The sequence below is a fragment of the Lissotriton helveticus genome, chromosome 3_1 (assembly GCF_964261635.1).
Source record: "Lissotriton helveticus chromosome 3_1, aLisHel1.1, whole genome shotgun sequence".
Taxonomy (NCBI): domain Eukaryota; kingdom Metazoa; phylum Chordata; class Amphibia; order Caudata; family Salamandridae; genus Lissotriton; species Lissotriton helveticus.
In genome coordinates this window covers 819,050,051-819,071,215 of record NC_136061.1, presented here as the reverse complement: position 1 = coordinate 819,071,215, position 21,165 = coordinate 819,050,051, and the positions used below count along the sequence as shown (strand labels likewise).

At 44.4% G+C, this 21,165-nt stretch overlaps 1 protein-coding gene across 1 annotated transcript in view; it reads right to left on the bottom strand.

The window, feature by feature from the left end:
• Positions 1–8,446, bottom strand: part of COL9A2 (collagen type IX alpha 2 chain) — a 134,746-nt gene extending 126,300 nt beyond the window's left edge. Inside the window, exon 1 of the mRNA XM_078681105.1 lies at positions 8,292–8,446. Coding sequence (XP_078537231.1) covers positions 8,292–8,360 — 69 coding nt within the window. The 5' untranslated portion in view covers positions 8,361–8,446. The remainder of the gene's footprint in view (positions 1–8,291) is intronic.
• Positions 8,447–21,165: the final 12,719 nt, after the last annotated feature.

Genomic DNA, 21,165 nt, shown 5'->3' with positions numbered 1-21,165 from the left:
GAAAAGGAAGGAGAAATTAAACCATTTGTCATTTCTCCTTCCTTATGCCTACTTCAAAAGGACGCAGTTTTCGTATGCTAAACCCTGTCTACTTTATTTAGTAAATAAGGTGTATCGTCAGAAAGCTTGGATGGTTGCATGGGAACACCTATGCACCACCCATGGTATGCCCCCTTGGCGCTAAGTAATGCAAAGCAGCCCTATGCAGTGCTTTGCGCTACTTTCACGTTATTTCCAGCGCTAAACAAGTTTAGCGCTGGAAAGTAAATTGGATACAAAAAGATTTTGCGAAGATTTGCGTCACTTTTGTGATTCAAAAACTGTAAAAACTTAGTAAATCTCCACCCAAGTGTAGATATTTGGCCATCTAAAACAACTTCACTGGTTGCCAGTGCAAAAGTATATCCTTTTTAAATCACTGGTGCTAGCCCACAGAGCCTTCTACAGGTCTAGTCCCAAATATCTCACAGAGATGTCCTCATCATCGCCCAAGAAGAGCCCTCAGGTCGTCTGATGCCTTCTTGTGTAAGATGCCCAAGTTCAGGCTAGCCAGGCAGGAAGTTCGTCCCTTCTCGCTTCCGGCAACTAGGGCCTGGAATAACCTGCCTTCTGCTGTCAATCAAACCATCAATGAGACGCATTTTAGGAAACAGTTGAAAATCTGGTTGTTCTCTTGTGTCTAGCTTTGCTTGTCTTGCAGTGATAGCTTTGTTTTGTAGCACCGGAGCGCTCTTTTGGAGTGGCTGTTGCACTTTATAAATCCTTTAATTCATTTGTTAATTGAACTACAGCAATAACTCGAAAAGACATGCACTATTCATGTGGCTGAAATGTGGTTGTACTGTCCTACTGCAAGTATGTTGCGTCACCTCCTCACTCCTGGCCATTATGGAAACTGGTTACAGTCCTGAAGTTTTCAGTACACTGATTTCACAGGCATTAGCCTTATTAGTTTAGTGCAGGCAACACATGTCTACCCAGAATGCATCAGGTTTTCATTCCAAAGCCAATGACTGGAAACACGGACTGTCTAGATGTGGAGGGAGGTGGTCACCGTACACTGGGATGTGCTTGTGCGGTCTTATGCTAACTGTAGCAGGAATCCACAAAAGTGCTGATGCTTTCCTATGAAAAGTGTATTAGGCCTGAAAGGAAGTGCTGGTACTGTCCTATGAAAAATGCTCTGGACTTGTAAAGAAGCGTTGGCGTTGTCCTATAAAAAGTGCACAAGGCCTGAAAACAATTGCTGGTGCTGTCCTATGAAACGAGTTGAAAGCCTCCAAAGAAGTGCAGGTATAGCCCTATGAAAAATGTATTATGCCTGCAAATAAGTGTTGTTGCTGTTTTATCAAGCGTGAACTAGGTCTGCAAAGAAGTGCTGGTACTGTCCTATGGAAAGTGTTGCAGGCCTATGAAATGTGTTGCAGCTGGGACTATCCTAAGAAAGTGCGTTAGGCCTGAAAAAAAGTTCTGGTAATGCCCTTTGAAATGTGTACTAGGCCGGAAAAGTAGTGCTGGTACTGCCCTGTGAATAGTGTTGCGGGCCTCTAAAGAAGCTGGGCCTACCCTAAGAAAGCGCATTTGGCATGAAAAGAACTGCTAGTACTGCCCTTTGAAAAGCGTTGCAGGCCTCTGAAGAAAATGGGACTACCCTATGAAAGGGCATTACACCTGAAAAGAAGTGCTGGTACTACCCTTTGAAAAGTGCTGCACGCCTCTAAAGAAGCTGGGCCTACCCTAACAAAGTGCATTAGGCCTGAAAAGAAGTGCTGGGAACACCATTTGAAAAGTGTACTAGGCCTGAAAAGGAGTACTGGTACTATCCAATGAAAAGTGTTGCAGGCCTCTAAAGAAGCTGGGCCTACCCCAAGAAAGCGCGTTTGAGCTGAAAAAAAAGTGCTAGTACTGCCCTTTGAAAAGCGTTACAGGCACTACCCTAAGAAAGCGCTTAAGACCTGAAAAGAAGTGCTAGTACTACCCTTTGAAAAGTGCTGCACGCCTCTAAAGAAGCTGGGCCTACCCTAAGAAAGTGCATTAGACCTGAAAAGAAGTGCTGGTAACACCATTTGAAAAGTGTACTAGGCCTGAAAAGAAGTGCCTGTACTGTCCTATGAAAAGTGTTGCAGGCCTCTAACAAAGCTGGACTTACCCAAAGAAAGCGCATTAGACCTGAAAAGAAGTGCTGGTACTACCCTTTGAAAAGTGCTGCACGCCTCTAAAGAAGCTGGGCCTACCCTAAGAAAGTGCATTAGGCCTGAAAGGAAGTGCTGGTAGCACCATTTGAAAAGTGTACTAGGTCTGAAAAGAAGTGCCTATACTGTCCTATGAAAAGTGTTGCAGGCCTCTAAGGAACCTGGGCCTACCCCAAAAAAGTGCATTTTGCCTGAAAAGAAGTGCTAGTACTGCCCTTTGAAAAGCGTTACAGGCCTCTAAAGAAGCTGGGACTACCCTAAGAAAGTGCATTAGGCCTGAAAAGAAGTGCTGGTACAACCCTTTGAAAAGTGCTACACGCCTCTAAAGAAGCTGGGCCTACCCTAAGAAAGTGCATTAGGCCTGAAAAGAAGTGCTGGTAACACCATTTGAAAAGTGTACTAGGCCTGAAAAGAAGTGCTGGTACTACCCTTTGAAAAGTGCTGCACGCCCCTAAAGAAGCTGGGCCAACCCTAAGAAAGTGCATTAGGCCTGAAAAGAAGTGCTGGTAACACCATTTGAAAAGTGTACTAGGCCTGAAAAGAAGTGCTGGTACTGTCCTATGAAAGTGTTGCAGGCCTCTAAAGAAGCTGGGCCTACCCCAGGAAAGCACATTTGACCTGAAAAGAAGTGCTGGTACAACCCTTTGAAAAGTGCTGCACGCCTCTAAAGAAGCTGGGCCTATCCTAAGAAAGTGCATTAGGCCTGAAAAGAAGTGCTGGTACAACCCTTTGAAAAGTGCTGCACGCCTCTAAAGAAGCTGGGCCTACCCTAAGAAATTGCATTAGGCCTGAAAAGAAGTGCTGGTAACACCATTTGAAAAGGGTACTAGGCCTGAAAAGAAGTGCTGGTACTGTCCCATGAAAGCATTACAGGACTCTAAAGAAGCTGGGACTACCCTAAGAGAGTGCATTAGGCCTGAAAAGAAGTGCTAGTACTGCCCTTTGAAAAGCGTTACAGGCCTCTAAAGAAGCTGGGACTACTCTAAGAAACCGCATTGGACCTGAAAAGAAGTGCTGGTACTGCCCTTTGAAAAGTGCTGCAGGCCTCTAAAGAAGCTGGGCCTACCCTAAAAAAGTGCATTAGGCCTGAAAGGACTGCTGGTACTGCCCTTTGAAAAGTGTACGAGGCCTGGTTCTGTCATTTGAAACCTGTTGCGGGCCTCTAAAGAAGCTGAGACTACCCTAAGAAAGCAAATTAGGCCTGAAAAGAAGAGCTGGCACTGCCCTTTGAAAAGTGTACTAGGCCTGAAAAGAAGTGCTGGTACTGTCCTATGAAAGTGTTGCAGGCCTCTAAAGAAGCTGGGCCTACCCCAGGAAAGCACATTTGACCTGAAAAGAAGTGCTGGTACAACCCTTTGAAAAGTGCTGCACGCCTCTAAAGAAGCTGGGCCTATCCTAAGAAAGTGCATTAGGCCTGAAAAGAAGTGCTGGTACAACCCTTTGAAAAGTGCTGCACGCCTCTAAAGAAGCTGGGCCTACCCTAAGAAATTGCATTAGGCCTGAAAAGAAGTGCTGGTAACACCATTTGAAAAGGGTACTAGGCCTGAAAAGAAGTGCTGGTACTGTCCTATGAAAGCGTTACAGGACTCTAAAGAAGCTGGGACTACCCTAAGAGAGTGCATTAGGCCTGAAAAGAAGTGCTAGTACTGCCCTTTGAAAAGCGTTACAGGCCTCTAAAGAAGCTGGGACAACTCTAAGAAACCGCATTGGACCTGAAAAGAAGTGCTGGTACTGCCCTTTGAAAAGTGCTGCAGGCCTCTAAAGAAGCTGGGCCTACCCTAAAAAAGTGCATTAGGCCTGAAAGGACTGCTGGTACTGCCCTTTGAAAAGTGTACGAGGCCTGGTTCTGTCATTTGAAACCTGTTGCGGGCCTCTAAAGAAGCTGAGACTACCCTAAGAAAGCAAATTAGGCCTGAAAAGAAGAGCTGGCACTGCCCTTTGAAAAGTGTACTAGGCCTGAAAAGAAGTGCTGGTACTGTCCTATGAAAGTGTTGCAGGCCTCTAAAGAAGCTGGGCCTACCCCAGGAAAGCACATTTGACCTGAAAAGAAGTGCTGGTACAACCCTTTGAAAAGTGCTGCACGCCTCTAAAGAAGCTGGGCCTATCCTGAGAAAGTGCATTAGGCCTGAAAAGAAGTGCTGGTACAACCCTTTGAAAAGTGCTGCACGCCTCTAAAGAAGCTGGGCCTACCCTAAGAAATTGCATTAGGCCTGAAAAGAAGTGCTGGTAACACCATTTGAAAAGGGTACTAGGCCTGAAAAGAAGTGCTAGTACTGCCCTTTGAAAAGCGTTACAGGCCTCTAAAGAAGCTGGGACAACTCTAAGAAACCGCATTGGACCTGAAAAGAAGTGCTGGTACTGCCCTTTGAAAAGTGCTGCAGGCCTCTAAAGAAGCTGGGCCTACCCTAAAAAAGTGCATTAGGCCTGAAAGGACTGCTGGTACTGCCCTTTGAAAAGTGTACGAGGCCTGGTTCTGTCATTTGAAACCTGTTGCGGGCCTCTAAAGAAGCTGAGACTACCCTAAAAAAGCAAATTAGGCCTGAAAAGAAGAGCTGGCACTGCCCTTTGAAAAGTGTACCAAGCCTGAAAAGAAGTGATGCAGGCCTCCAAAAATGCTGAGATAGTCCAATGAAAAAGGAGCTACTCGTGCAAATAGTGCAGGTACTCTCCTCTGAAAGCTGTGTCAGGCCTCCAAAGAAGTGATGGCTATAGCTTTTGAAAAGTGTAGCAGGCCTCCAAAGAAGTGATGTTACTACGCTATGAAAAGTGTCTGAGGCCTGCAGAGAATGCTGGTACTGCAACACGGAAAGAAGACAGGCCTGCAAAGACATGCTGGCACTACAACAGTACCATGAAATAGATACAATACTGATGCTTCTCCGGCAAAGTCTGGGCCTCTGAAAAGTAAAGCAGCCTACAGGGAAGTACCGGTACAGTCCAATGAAAAGTGATTCAGGTGGGCAGAGAAGTGCCAATGTTGTCATACTAAAGGAAGACCAGGCGACAGAGAAGTTACCATACTGTTCCATTAAAGTGCAGCTAGTCTGTTGATGAATGCTTGTATTGTATTATACAGCAGAGGTGGTGAAAAGTGCTACTCCCATCCTCAGCAAAAAGAGAAGTGCTGGTATAGTCCTACTAAAGGTCAGAGGGCCTGCAGAGCATTTCTAATATTTAGTGACACACTGTCCTAGATTACGGTCGGCCTGCTAAGAAGTCGCGGTGCTGTTCTATTAATGAACAGCAGCGCTGCTGTCCTAGTAAAGAAGCATGGGCCTGCTGAGAAGTCTGCTGCCCCCCCTTACCAATACTGCAGCCCTTCTGAGTAGTACTGACACTGCCCCATTAAAAGTGCTTCAGTCCCCTGGGAAGTGCTAATAGCGTCTAGCTTTAAGGGAAATACTGAACCATACACACAGGACCTGCACTGTCCCATTTACAGGCATAGCAGCTCTGTTGAGCTATACCCCATTCAAAGTGTAGCTAAGAAGGGTCGGTACTTTTCCATTAAAGGCACAACAATACTGCTGAGAAATTCTTAAAGTTACACTAAACGTTCAACAGCCGTGCTGAGAAATGAATGTACTATATATTAATGACAGGCCTGTTGGTAAATACCTATCTCCTTACAATCCTCACAAGACCTCCCGGTCCAGGCAGCGCCATTCGAAGTGCTGCAGTGTTGCTGGGAAGCGCCCTATTACCCCGGTGCTGTGTAGGATTGCTGCTCAGATGGGTCTGTGTTATTCTACTAAAACAGCAGAAGCCGTCTCAGGCTAGCCGTAGGAAGAGGCATGGGCAGGCAGGCAGGCACGAAGGAACAGTGGTACTTTGCTGCCCATCGCCTTCTCTGGGGAGCACCTAGGTTTCAGAGTCTGAGCAGGAGGGAGAGGTGCATGGAGTGCGCCACATACATGCCACCCAACTCACCCTCGTGTGTACGTTTCGCCATGCTTAGGTTCTTTTTCATCTCATCAAAGCGCCGAATGTCTCGCATGGACTCAATGGGCTCCCCCTCCCAGCAGAACTAAACCTCCAAGAACTACCCACCCCCATGGAGTCAGATGGGCTCGCCCTTCAAGACCATCCATCCTCGCTGCAGACTTCGCAGCCTTTGGGATGTGGGGTGCAGCCAGAGGGCTCCTGACAGGCCAGTGGGGCTGGGCCGAAGTCAGTCGTATGCCATGTCAGACCAGGCCTTGTCTGACATGTGAATGACACCACCCCAGCCCGAGTGGCGTTTCCCTGTAAGTCGGTGTAGCCCAGAAACAGACAACAACCACTCTCACGAGAAAAGTCAGCGCGGAGGACGCTCAGCAGGGGACAGCACCTCAGTCTCAGAAAACATTCCTAAAGTCACGTGACTGTGCTCGCTGCTGACAGCCGGCACCAGTCCTCGTTTCTAGGATATACTTGTTCTTCAAAGAGGCTCCGGCGCGTTTACTGCGGAGTAAAAGGAGCCAGTGAAACCCCACAGTTCAGGTTGTTAAAACAGACTCCCTGCAGGATCCGGGGACGGGGGCTTCCTGGCTTCGGCCAGTCAATACGGCTCTTTGTCTGTCACAAATGAATGCCAAATGCTTTTGTCTGGGGGGTGTCTGCGGAGGAAGGAGGCGCTATGAGTTAAGCTGCTCCTGCCTTAATCTCCCCCCTTAGCTCCCAGGCTGGAACCCTGCAGACGTGGCCCTGCTGCAGGAAACCTCCCTGGCCGAGCGGGCATAAAGAGTCCTCTGTCCTTCTGCACACCACACACTCCACCTCACCTACCGCCCAACAGCAGCCCTCTGTCCACAGCAGCATTCCAGCCCCCTCCCTCCGCCCCGCCGAGACGGAGGCTCTGGGAAGGTGGACAAATACAGATGGGGACATAACAGTGGCTTGTGTGCATTAGTGATTCTTGGCTTCTAGGCGCTGTAAATAACAACAGGTATTATAGAGGTACCCCTTCCTTCCCGAGTATGACATGTATCTGCCCATTTTAACTGATACAGGAACCTATAATACAGTTGCTGATTAAAAAACATTTGTGTGGGGGCAACAGAGGTGACCCACGGGAACTAGGTTACCATATAACATGGCTGGGACGCCCTATTTTCGTCCTCCTGTTCTGCATATTACTCGGTAGTTTATAGGTGACTTTTGCATACGTCAGGACCGGTGGATACGTGAGGAATTCCCTATAACGAACCCTGTGAATGCTTTGGCTTCCGGGCACTTCAATCTCTGCAGCTTTAGAACGTCAGCAAATAGCAAACAGGTGCGAATAGAGCAAGTAGACGGGTCCCCGGTTCTGATCCCAAGTATTTTTGAAAAGCGGCTCTAGAGTTCTCCGACGAAAGGATGCTCACCCTTCCTGATCTTCCCTGGTGTCCAGAGGTGTCTCAGCTGCCTGGAAGGGAAAAGAACTACGTCTGAATCGATGTAGGCCCATCTAGCCTGCCCCTGCCAATCCTCCTGTAGGACTTCACTGGGCATCAATTCTCCAGCCCCTCTTGGCTCTCAGTTGGACTCGTCCTGTGTCCCAGAAGATGCAGAGGTGGCATCCAGTGTGGCATGTCTCTCTCTGCCTGCTGCATGGTGGTGGACCCAACACGGGCTCCGGCGCCTTCTCTCTGCTCTTACACTACGGTTACTCCCCGTGACGCCCTCCACTGCCAGTCCTGCACATTCACTATCTCTGTCTATCACGGTGGATTCTTTGAGCTAAGCTAGCGCCTCACAAAACGCACGGAAGAAACACGAAAAGCGCTTTAGCATCAGGTGCCGAGTGCTTTGCAGGTGAAGCATCTCTTTACTTGACAGACATAGAAGAAGAGATTTACTCTAGGCTAAGACAAAACAAGAAACACTCCTCGACAGTTCTAGGCTGGGCTGCGCTCCAGGTTATATAGCGCTAATGCTACAGAAAGGCCGCTTTCAAAGCGCTGAAAGTCAGTTTCAGTGGTGACTCAAAGCAAGGTCCACTGTGTTAATCGTTAGGGCCAAATATATCAAACTTTATGGACATTACATATTTTATAAGAATTAAGTACACATAAATGTAGTTCAAATTGGGGGGCCGGGGGGAGGCATTTAAATAGAGAAATAAAAAAAACTTACAACTTGAGCCAGGGAGAGGCAGAGCGCCTGCAGCAGGAGGGCCAGCCGGAGGCTGCCGCGGAGGGCCATGGTGGGGTCTCCGGCGAGGGTGACTTCTACCCACTCTGAAGTGACGGACCAACAGCAAAAGCAGCGCCCAGCTCTGCACCACGCACAGCCCCTAAATCCAGCACTGCCAGGCTGCAGGAAGGTGCCTGGCACTGGAGGCTGGGGGAGGGGCAGGGGCAGAGGGAAGGGTGAGGGGGCAGGGCTGAGCGGGGTGGCTCATGATTATGAAGCAGGCTTCCAGGTGCAAGGGGAAGGTATTGGCCAGCTAGAAGGGCTCACATAAGTTCACCCCAGGAAAGGGATGGGGCAGGTAGCCTGGGAATCAATCTTTCTTTCTTTCTTTCTTTCTTTCTTTCTTTCTTTCTTTCTTTCTTTCTTTCTTTCTTTCTTTCTTTCTTTCTTTCTTTCTTTCTTTCTTTCTTTCTTTCTTTCTTTCCTTCCTCCTTCGTTTCTTTCTTTCTTTCTTTCCTTCCTTCCTTTCTTTCTTTCTTTCTTTCTTTCTTTCTTTCCTTTTCTCTCTCACCCACACACACACTTGCTGCAGTGAAGCTAACACTCCAACAACACACAAGACAACCGGGTTGCCCATTGGTGCTTAAACATCGGATATCATAATTGCCTAAGTCCACAGTGCTCATTTTACAGACCTGGGAAGGAGGACGGGCCGATTCAGCCCCTCTAAGATTTGAACAGATTACTTGGAACGTACACACTCATCTGTTGATCCAGCACATTAACCCAGTGATACATTTTATTTTATCAGCGGGTGGATAATATGTCAGTGGGGATTTGTAGCGCCTCGATGCGCTCTCTGCGTCCGCAGGGTGTCTTTTCACACAGTTTTGGACATAGTCACTCACCGGAGTCGTCGTATATAAGTCTAATTGTGTTGAGTCTCTACATCAAAGGGCGTTTTCGAGCAGTACTGTGTGTGGGTTGCTATAGTTTGAGACGGCCCCTGAGTCCCTTAACAGGTTGGACTTTGCGTGCAGCGTAGCAGTGTAGTACGCTTTAGATCAATAAAGGCTGGCAGAATGTTAAATAGGGTTTGCTGTATTGTACACATTCATTATAATATCTATCTTCTTTATAGATAGCACACAACACGAGCTTTCTTTTTGGCTCCATTTCCAAATCCCATAGTACAAATATATCCTCCTCCAAAGGGTGAAAAGCTGAGCATCTGAGAGCTCAGACTTAAGAGGCCGCCAGCAGGCGCTCAACCCATCGAGCTTTGACGTCTGCCTGAGGTCCTTCATGCCTCCCTGTTGAATCCAGCCTAATTCCCACAGGAATGTCTGGCACTTTGAGCACGGGGTGTGGGTGGCAGTGGTGCACACGTGCAGGAGAGGGGCGAGGCCTTCCTGGGATGTATGACGGTACGACGCGTACCGTCACAACGCATTCCCTTACAACGCGTCCCTTACAACGCAAGTCGTTACAACCACTTGCGTTGGGGGCACGGATTTAGAATAGTATAATTTACTATTCTAACACCAGTCACCGTGGACACTCGGGAAGGTGTTGGAATAGTAAATTTACTATTCTTAATCCTGTAGCGCCCTCCAGCGCAATTCGTGGTTACGACTTGCGTTGTAACGGACGTGTTCTAAAAGCCACGCGGAGTAAAATCCGCGTGGTAAAGGATGTTTCCCGTTGTCTGCACTTCGTTTCCGTGCTTGTTTTCTTCACTGGAGCATAGACCAAGTACAGATTGATTTCTTCGGCGCTTGTTGCTCCTGAATTGTGGTACTTTTTGTGTGAGTGTGTATTGCTCGTTTGTATGTTCTTTTTACACACTCTTATGCCGCTCTCTTGTTTTATAGCTGCTTTTATGCTGGTTTGTCCTTGCTTTGTCATCTTGGGCCTGCCGCTCTCCTACCAAGTTTTGAAAATTTCCCTTTCAAATAATCTCCTTTTTTTCTGTCCAGTCTTATCCAAGCTGAATAACAACACAACAATACAATTTATTACATTTTAATGAAGTTACATGCTGAAGCATTCACTCAATGTGTGTTTGTTTCTGACTCCTCGTTTTAGTTTCATTCCGTCTAATGCCACCTCCCATCCCTATTTTGGTAAAGCCAACATAAGTCAATTTTTTTTAAATTGTAGCTACTGGTGATATTGGGGCTTATCTAAATGCATGTGCATGGGAGCTGTTAGTAGTTTATAGGTTGTACCCCTCAATAGAACACCATGCCATTCTCATAGAATAATATACTATTAAATAACAGACCATGACATATTACACCATATCATAATATATAGTAACAGACCATTAAATACCCTATTAGACAACAACAAACATTACCATAACCTACCACATTCTACTATACAATTGTAGACCATACCATAGCATACAATACAATACAATGACAACACACACCATGTTATACCATGCTATATAATAACAGGACATACTATAACACAACGTACGATAACAGCTCATATCATCCCATACTATAACATGACAGACCATACCATGCCATGCCGTTCTATGCTGTGCAACCTCAGGCCATACCATGTCATACTATTCAATCAAGTCTCCTTTTTAGGAAGCTGGCTCTGTATATACTGCACACAAGTAAGGTATAGTGTGCACAGAGTGCAGGGTATCCTAAGGTATACCAGAGGCTAAATTAGATAATCACTAGCAGCTCTCTTTGTGGCAGTGTGGTCGAGGAATTAGGCTTATCAGGAGGGTGTGTTAAGCATTTATTGTAGCCACTCAATCAAGGACTGACTACTCACATGCAGAGACATAATCCAGACCAATTAGGTAAGCATAAAAAAGGTGTACTTATGTTTTATTTCTGGAACCAAGCAGGACTTGCCACTGGTAAGTTAAATATACTCTCAAATGTAAGACTTTACAAGGAGATGCAGTTGTGGCTGAAATTGCAAGCGTTAAAGGTTTTTGTTTGGTTTTAAAACAGCTTAAACTACATAAAGATTACTTTGGAATACTTTTAGATTACTTTTGGATTACATTGATTACTCAGGGTGATATGCCTATATATCACACTGTGGATCCTACAGGTCAAAGGTAAGTAAGGCACTTTTGATTTAAAACGCAGGTCAACACAGGCATTTTTAGGAACAAAAACTTGTAACATTGGTTCCTATGGGAATAGAGGGTTAACTGTGTACAGGTAAGTAAACGACCTGCAAGTATGGCTTTTGGGGGTTAAAACCAAAGGTCTAGTTAGGTACTAAAATTGCACCACCAGCGGCACTAGGGCGACTGGGTGCCGAGTGCAGGGGCCCAATGTTAGACAATGGGGCTAGGGGGCGCCTTGGTAAGGGGCTGCTCACGAGCAGGCTACTCGGATTTGGGAGCCAAGCTCCTAGAGTTAAGTCAGGGCAAAGGGGGTAACAGGTTGGCACTAAGTCCACACCACCAGCAGCGCAAGGTGTCCAGGGTGCTTAGGAGCTTATGGGAGCACAATGCAATCCTATGGAGGTTGGCGATTTTGGATTTTGGCTGCAGACTTGGTACAGGAAGTCTACCGGGAGGAACCAACAGCTGGGCAGGTAAGTTGGAGGGCTCGTGAAGCATGAAGCCTTCCACTTGGGAAAACTCAACAGTGAGGTCTGCTTTTTCCAAAGTAAGGATCAATGTGTACCATACATTATATATATATATATATAAATATAAATATATATATACATAACATAACACTAATTAAAAGCACAATTGAGGGTTCCAGAACATCCATATCTTGCTCTCACAGTCAGGCGCCAATCCCATTATGGTATTTGCGGAGAGTTAAGGAATCCCCTGAATTCCTGCCCTACACAATTACGTACACCTCTTCTTGTCCTTGAATATTCTATCATGCTAGCATGCCTAGTATAGGAGGCTTCTCTTATTGTTATCCCTCTCAGTCTGTTGCCAGCTTTCCTTTCTCAGGCCTCACTATCAGTCTAATGCATAACAATAAACCTTTCTCTACCTAACTTGGAACTCAATAACACACCTGCAAAGAAAAGGAACACAACATCCTGGCAAACTTTAAGATGTGTGATACACTGCTAAGGCCTAACATCAAGCTAAGTTAACTCGAGAATCAAAATGGAAGCACATCACAGAATTATTACTCTTTAGCACTTAAATGAGTATTATTAAAGGCAAATAATTTTTAGTAAACTCGGCGCATTGATTATTATTTAGCTCAGTATAACTACATAAGATTTATTGATGTGCTCAAAACAATGGTCTACTACTATTTCATTAATGTGAAACACAAATTAATAAAGTTAATCACACACTGAATATATAGGTTACATGTAAATGCACATAAATGATGTTTTGAAAGTGGAACCTAAATTTACACTACTCCATTCCCCCCTCTGCAGGGTCGGATTGGGATCACAATTTGGCCCGGGCACTGACGAAAAAAGTGGCCCACGTTCAAGGGGCGTGGCATACATTTAAGGGGCGTGGTCTACAGTTAAGGGGCGTGGCCCACATTCAAGGGGCATGCCCTTTCATGAAACACTATTTGGTTACTCTTTGAGGTCTAATTCGTAGAGAAATATTTAGTAAATTAAGCCTTTTAAAGCTTACAGAGCAAGTAACATTGGTAAAGACTAGGAGCACTGCAGGTCTGATAACTGAATACTTACATGCAGTCTTAACGCCCTGCACAAGGTCATTAGATACTCTTTCCCAACCAGCTAATCATCACATAAATCAGAAATCTAGTACAAAGTCAAGGAGAAAGGGTAAGACTGGAATCTCTGGGAACAGAACATGTAATAACAAAAGTAAGAATTCACAAATGAGGAAAAGGCAGTCTGGGGTGTAAAGAATGCTGAAAAAAAGTATCTGTACAATCTAGTCATAAATTTATTTCACAGCCAGCAAGTGATGTCTATATACAAAAAACACAGTTTTATTCACATCTGTTGCTGCCTTCAAGTCTGGGCCATGAGGAGACTGAGGATTACTCAATTAACCATGAAAATGATATAAAATCTGCAAAAAGGAATTCTAACCTGAACATGCTAGAAAAGTTAATTCTTCTGCACAGAGAAAGAAGTGCCAAGTTAGCAAATTTTGCTTAGGCCTCGAACAAGGCCTAGCATAGAATGAGGCTAAACAGCTCTCTTTTGAGAAATCACATTACATAAAGTCTTAGACATGTCCTGAAATCAACACACAAACATGTTGCCACATTCTGGCCTAGGACCTAAAATAGAGTGCAGTCAGACCTACACACTACAAACAAAAACGAACCAAAACTTACTAATTAATATGTTTCGCATATAGAGAAATATGCCCCTTGTCTGCATTTTGGATGAGGCCTTTAAAATAAAGTTACATTATTAACTGGCACACAAATGAATCAGTAAATTGTGCAAAGAAATGGTAAACAAAATGGTTCCTACCGGTTCCTTCTTGCTTCAGAGGAAGGGATCGGCTAGCAACACATTGCATTTCTGGGTGCTGGATGTGGCAAGTCAAGTAAACCTTTGAGGAAGACCTACTGAACTGAGTCTAGTGCAGTATTTTCTGGATTCGGTGGGATGACAATTGAGGCACACTCGATGTAGCTTTGAGTACTTAGCTACTAGCTTTACTCAGCCTACTTTGGTCAGCCCTGTGGAGAGTGGGATGCCAAGGGGATTAGATGGCCCCTCTTGAGTTAGAGCTTGGCAGTGTGGTGCATCTGGTTACAAGAGTAACCAAATAGAAAAGGCAGGGTGAACACTCTGTAGTTCTGTATGGGAGTGTCAGGACTAGGGTGACCAACTGGCATGGGTGCAAATTCAGGATGGGGAGTGTAAAAATTCAGGACAAAGGGTTAAAATTCAGAACAAACCTTCTGGACAAAAGGTACGTTTTACAGACCCATCAGAGGAGGTTGCGCATTATTATGTAAGTAAGTAAATAGACAACCATTTAAGCACTAGTCAAAATAAGTTTATATCAGGCTGAACCAATCGTGTACTTCACGGTTTTTCGGTATGCACGCAGCTTTGATCAACTGTGCAGGTCTTTTTGTGATATTTCATATGATAATAATCTATATATATGGTTACAGCACTGGGTTGTCCAGTCTGATATTTTGTTTACAATTCATGGTTCTGAGCAGGCATGTTTGGTGAGAGAAATGGTCGGGAAGATCTGCTTGGATAGTCATTGTGAGATGTAAAGTGGCAAACATAAGATGCCGCTAATCCAGATCCAAACATATTCAACCATTTGCAAACCTATCCATCATGTATTCTTCCATCCATCATTTCACTCATCCATCCCTCCATCCACCCTTTTACTCATCCACCCATTATCCACCCATTCATCCACTCTTCCACCCATCCATCCATTCACTCATCCATCCATTTACCCTTTCACCCATCCAGCCACCCTTTCACTTACTCATCCATCCACCCAGTCACTCACCCTTAGACACATTCACCCTTTCAGTCACCCACACATCCATCCTCACTTTTTCTCTCCATCCACCCTTTCACCCAATTCATCTCTTCACTCATCCATCTAGCCATTTGCCCTCTCACCTATCCAGCCATCCTTTCACTTTCTTATCCATCCACCCAGTCACTCATCCTTCCACCTATTCACCCTTTCAGCCATCCATTCTCCCTTTCTCTCTCCATCGACCCTTTCACTTAGCCATCCATCCTTCCTTCCATCGACCCAACTATCCATCTACTCATCCACTCATGCATCCATCCATTGACCCTATCACTCATCCATCCTTTCAATCATCCATCCATCCTTTCACTCCTTCACTCATCTATCCAATCTTTTGCCCATGTACCCTCCCTTTCACTCACTCATCCATCCTTACGGCCACCCTTTCACACATCTGTTCATCCATTCACACTTTCACTTATCAATTAATCAATCCATCCATCATTTCACTCATCCATCCACCCATTCTCTCTCATCATCCATCCATTCACCCTTTCATTCATCCATTCACCCTTTCACTGATCCATCCAGCCATCCCTTCACTTACTCTCTCACCCACCTTTTCACAATAATTGTGAGCTAAGCATTTGTAAGCAGCGTTGCAGACAGAAGAGACTCATCAGGAACTCACCCCTCGCTGTAGTTCCTAAAGCAAAGGGAGGCGTTCAAGATGCCCCTGCACATAGTCAATCTGAAACCTTGGAAGTCATGAGTCATGCATGATGCACAGTGCCAGGCCCTGAGGTGTCTGTGACATGGTGTTGTTTCCAGGGCTTTAAGTGGGATGACAAAACTGAGGGGTCTCTCCAAAGGGGGTGTTCAATGTAATTAAGGGCGTAGCTTAAAACACCTAAGCTACAAATCTGTGCTTAGCATAGTGTGCCGCCCGACTGGTATTTTGCTGCTTCTGTCATTGCGTTCAGATATATAATACAGCAAGTAATGTTACACCTACAACAAGCCAGAACTATAGGTTTTGTCAATGGTTGTTAGTTGCATAAAATAGAAAAGCTGCAACCATGACTTCCTTGAATGTAATATTGAAAATGCATCAGTTCTAAAATGACACCGAGAAAGAACTATAACCCTTTTTTTTAAAACTTCTTGCACGGGGGGAGGGACCGGGGGGGGGGGGCTAAGGTGAAGATTGTGCGCTTTCAAAACATCACCTGGCCCCCACAGCCAGACCCATTCTTCCTCGCCCACTGTGCCCTGAATGTGAGGGGCTGTGGGCGAGGTGTTAAGACTATCACTGTTTCCCAGGCGGCGTGGGCCCCAGGGGGGCCATGGTGAAAATGGCTCAAAAGGCCTGAGAAACACCTGGCCCCCAGGGAGGCCGATTCATATAAACAATCACCCCCTCCCCAACCACCCTCAGCGTGATTGCTTTGCAGGGCAGGGGTGCTGTATGGCCTGCACAGTGAAGCGCTTTCATTTCTGTCTCTGTCTCCGTGCTGTGGGCCGTTTTTTTTCTCCCATTTCCCAGTCGACAGAGAGCAGACAGCAGAGAGCACTCTCTGTGGACTGGGAAAGGGGAGAAAAAAACGGCCCACAGAGGGCACTGAAACAGCGGCCCTTCGGCCGATTCCCAAATGCCCGCAGTGCCAATCCGCCCCTGCCCCTCTGATAGCTAGAATACCCATTACAAAAATCCAATGAATCTTTCTTGAGACCATCGAAAATATTTGTAATTTTCAACATCCTGAGTCTGGGATTTTCCAAATCCTTCGTCATAAAACGTATACTGGCTCTTCTCTAGGTCTATGTTACTTATCATTCTCTTAACTTCCTTTCCCTCAACCGCTGCTTTCTTTGATCCTATATATTTGAATCCTTTGAACATAGCAAACAAACAAATTAGGTACATTACAATGATAATAATAGGCCTCAATATAGCGCCCAAAAGCCCACTAACTATGTTACTAAACACACTTCACACAGAGGCAAATCCTTTCCCAATCGCTTTCCTTGTACCTGTTGATTCCACTTCTTTCAAATCCTGTTTCCAGTCAGTGATGCTTTCTCCAAACCCTCTTATCTTCTTACTCTTATCTAGAATGTAGGTGCAGTATTGCTGAACCTTCAGCATCTTACAGACCCGTCTTCCTTTGCCAGCAAAATATCTAATGCAAGGCGGTATTATAAAACCATACACCGAATAGCTATCTAAGGAAAGCAAGAACCACAGAAGTATGTTCTTTAAACTTAGATATATTATTCAACCATAAGATACTTTGTTAATCACCCCAGCCTACTAACAGGCAACTCACCAACTTACCGCACCCAACATGCTCAGAACCTTGAAGTCAGACAAGTTCCATACAGAAACATGTATTCTTACACCTACAAATATTATGCAGTATTACACGAGTTTACTGAAACCAGATACTCAAAAATATACACATCCCTATAGGAATCTATACCTCCAGGGTACCTGATGACACCTTGCACTCCTGCGCACAGGAACAATATTGCCTTGGTTTTGAAAACCCACATCATTAGAAATAATCCCAGAACTTCCATTTCTATGGCTTTGCAAACCCATATTATTAAAACAATGGCACAATTTCCACTTCCTTCCCTGTTTGTGACCTTAATTACCTTTCTTTAATTCCACTAATGGCACCCCAACACCCTCAAAGCAGAACCACAGAGTTTATCCACAGCAGCAGGCTCATGAAACGTTTGATCATCTTTGTTAACAAACTAAGACTTCTTTATACAGATCAGATTCAGGTCCCCAACCACAAGGAGTTTGTCCAGCACTCCATTCCTTTGATCATAATACATTTTCAGTTTTTGCCGAGCCAAATCTAACAATGGAATCTAATTCCTGCGGATAATACAGATTTTTTAGAATCTTACACAACCAAGCTGGTCAAAAATGCATTGCAGGCTTCCTATTTTTGAGAAGTTCAAATGGAGATACCCCCGTGGACAAATGGGGGGAGGTTCTGTAAAACAACAGTAGTAACAAGACACTTGTTAAGCAAAACCCATCTCACGCATTACCCTAACACTCTGTTGAAGCGCTCAACGAGCCCATTGGTTGAGGATGATATAACAAGCTTTTTAAATGTTTAATGGAACTCATTATTAAAAGTTCTTCCACCTCAGCTGAGACAAACTGCACTCCATTATCAGATAACACTTCCTCTGGAAAACCATCACACATGAAAACATATTTTATAAAATATTATCACTGATTTTGAATTGGTATCACTTAAAAAATGTGACCACTTAGAGTAATAATCCAAGAGAACATAAGCATACCTAGAATGGTGTGGAAGTGAGTTAAAATGTCCTACCAAATCTATACCCAGTTTCTTCCAGGGACCCGTAGGACACTCCATAGATTTCAAGGGTGGAGTAAATGTTTTTAATGATTTATCACACTTTTTTTATCAAAACATCAATGTCACTATCCATTTTGTGGCCACCAAAATGAGGTGCGTACTCTGTGTTTGGTCAATGGATCCCCTAAATGTCCTTCATGAGCCTTTACTCCGATCTTGTTTCTAAAGCCACCTGATGGTACTAATTTGTCCAACCTCATGATATGACCATCTTCGATGGTCAAATCTTGAGCAATTTTACAGTACGGTTGAATCACCAAACTCACTGCTTTTCCCGTAGACCAGCCATCAACTATATATTTTGCAACTGTCTTTAGCACAGAATCATTACCAGTGGCCTCCTTCCACATCTTTTCCGAAAATGAGCTGACATTTTCAATTTCAATAGCCACAGTCAAACATGCCTCATCCTTATTGTTATAATTCTCTGTCATTGCCTCTTTGATGGGAGACCTTGGCAAATAGTCAGCTCTAACATTCTTTCCTCCTAACATTTGGAAAACACGAAAATAAAATTGGAATAACCTTACTGCAAACCTAGCTAATCTGGGCATACTGGATTTGGCATTCATACCACTAAGGATAGAGACAAGTGCATTATGGTCAGATTGAAGAGTGAAATGCCTACCTCAATGATAGCTCTTACATTTTTCTATGTACCATCAACACGCTAAAAGTTCTTTTTCAATGACAGAGTAGTGTATCTCTGACTCCCTGAGTACCCTGGATGCAAAACGAATAGTACATTTTTGATCACCAGATTTCTGTGAGAGCACAGCACCCAAACATACATTGATTTAATCAACAATAATAGTGCATTTAAGATTGGATCATAATATTTTAATACCTCCACCGATGACACTTGCTGTTTGAGATCACTGAATGCATTCTCATAATCTGAATATGATAAGAAATCCACACGGGATTTAAACAACATAGAAATGGGCCTGCCTCTTGAGGCAAAATCAGGAGTGAATAATGAGTAGAACTCACAATGTCACAAAAACAATTTGACACTGGACTTGTCAACAGGAGTTGATGCTTTTACAATAGCATCAATGAAACCTGGTTTTGGACGAACTCCATCACAAGCAATTACTTGTCTTAAATATTCCACCAACTCCTTTAAAAATTCACGCTCCTCCCTTTTTATCACAACACCTGCACCATCAAAGATAGAAAAAATCTTTTATAAAATGGCATCATGTTCATTACATTCCGTAGCATATATTAAGACATCATCTTGAAAGATAGAAACATTAGATATACCCTTAAGCATCAAGGTCATCACCCGCTAAAACACAGATGCCGCAGACGCATCCAACGATATTGATAAGTGCCCCATGGGGACACAAATGCAGTAAAGTGATGGGATTCATGTTCTAATTCCACCTGGTAATATGCTGATACCAGGTCAAACTTAGGAAAACATTTAGGGCCAGATGTAGGTAATCCTATTTTACCGATTCTAAAATACAGAATTTTACCGATTCGGTATTTCAGAATCGGTAAATGGGATGTAGCTAATTATTCGGTAAATTTTACCGAATGGGTAAGATTCGGTATTACCGATTCGGTATTTACCAAATCGGTAAATACCGATTCTGTATTTACCGAATCAGTAATTCCCATTCATTCCTATGGGCCTGGAGGCCCATAGGAATGATTGGGAATTACCGATTCGGCATTTACCGAATTGGTAAATACCGATTCGGTAAATACCGAAACGATAATAGGGGGACCATGTTCAAGGGTGGCAGGGTGGCACATTGACACCCTGTTGCACCCCTGAATAGTGTATGGGTGCACTTGTGTCACACATAAATGCCCTAAGGGCATGTATGTCTGCCACATGGCGCAGTAAAAAAAGCACAAACGTGCTTTTTATTAAGGCTTTCGATATTTACCACCTACCTTTATTTGGTGGTAAATACCGAATCCTTAACTGTGCAATGCACTCATTTGAGTGGTCCCTACATTTCAGATTCGGTAATTTACTGATTTAGTATTTTAAGGAATCGGTAATTTACCGATTCCTTAAATTACCAATTCGGTAAATTACCGAATCTGAAATGTAGCCACCTACATCCCAAATGCCCAATACCGGTCGGTAACGGCTGAAATTTGGTAATTTCGGCCATTACAGACCGGTATTGGGCCACCTACATTTGGCCCTTAGCTCCCAATATAGTCAATAACATTTAATTCACTTTGGGAAGAGGATGTACATCAATCCATATTTCACTGTTAAGTGCTCTCTGATCCACACACACACTTGTAGTTCCCCATTTTTCTTCCTATCCACTACTAGAGGTGAAAGCCACAATGAGGATTCAACTGGTTCAATGATCCCTTTGCTGCATAATCCTTCCAACTCTTTCTCCAGATCCTCCATAACACTGAAAGGCACCCCTCTAATTTATGCCTTATAGGTATGGTGTTGTCCTTGGTTCTAATCTTGTGTTTTAAACCATTTATTGTTCCCAGCTCACCGGAGGACACCATGGGAAACTGGTTCAACTCCTCTATACCATTGTCATCACATACTTTTACCTGTTCGCTAGTACCTGGCTGTAAAACCATGCCAAACAGACCTTGATGAAACCCTCCCAACATGTTAAGGCCTTTAACTGCCACATAGACTTTAATAAAGATCCTTCTAAAAATCTGGATATCCTCCAAATATCCTTGCAACTCAATCTTTCTTTCTTCGAACAATACTGGAGAGCTATCTGGCTGCAACAATTTACACTCACCCAACTTCTGTGGAAATATCTCTTGATCCTGGCACCCAGTGGTGGCTGCTAGGGAGCAGAAGTGGTGAGGCAGCAGGCCAGGGGTTGAAAAGATAAAAGGAAAGATCACTTCCCTGTGTATGGCCGCCATCTCTCCTCCGTTCTCTTCTGTTCCTGACTCTCTGCAGTACACAGACTCCTAGACTCCCCTCAGCCAATAAGAACACTGCTGTCATGCAGCAGCATTGTTATTGGCTGAGAACCCTGGGTTGCCACTCAGACAGTGCCAA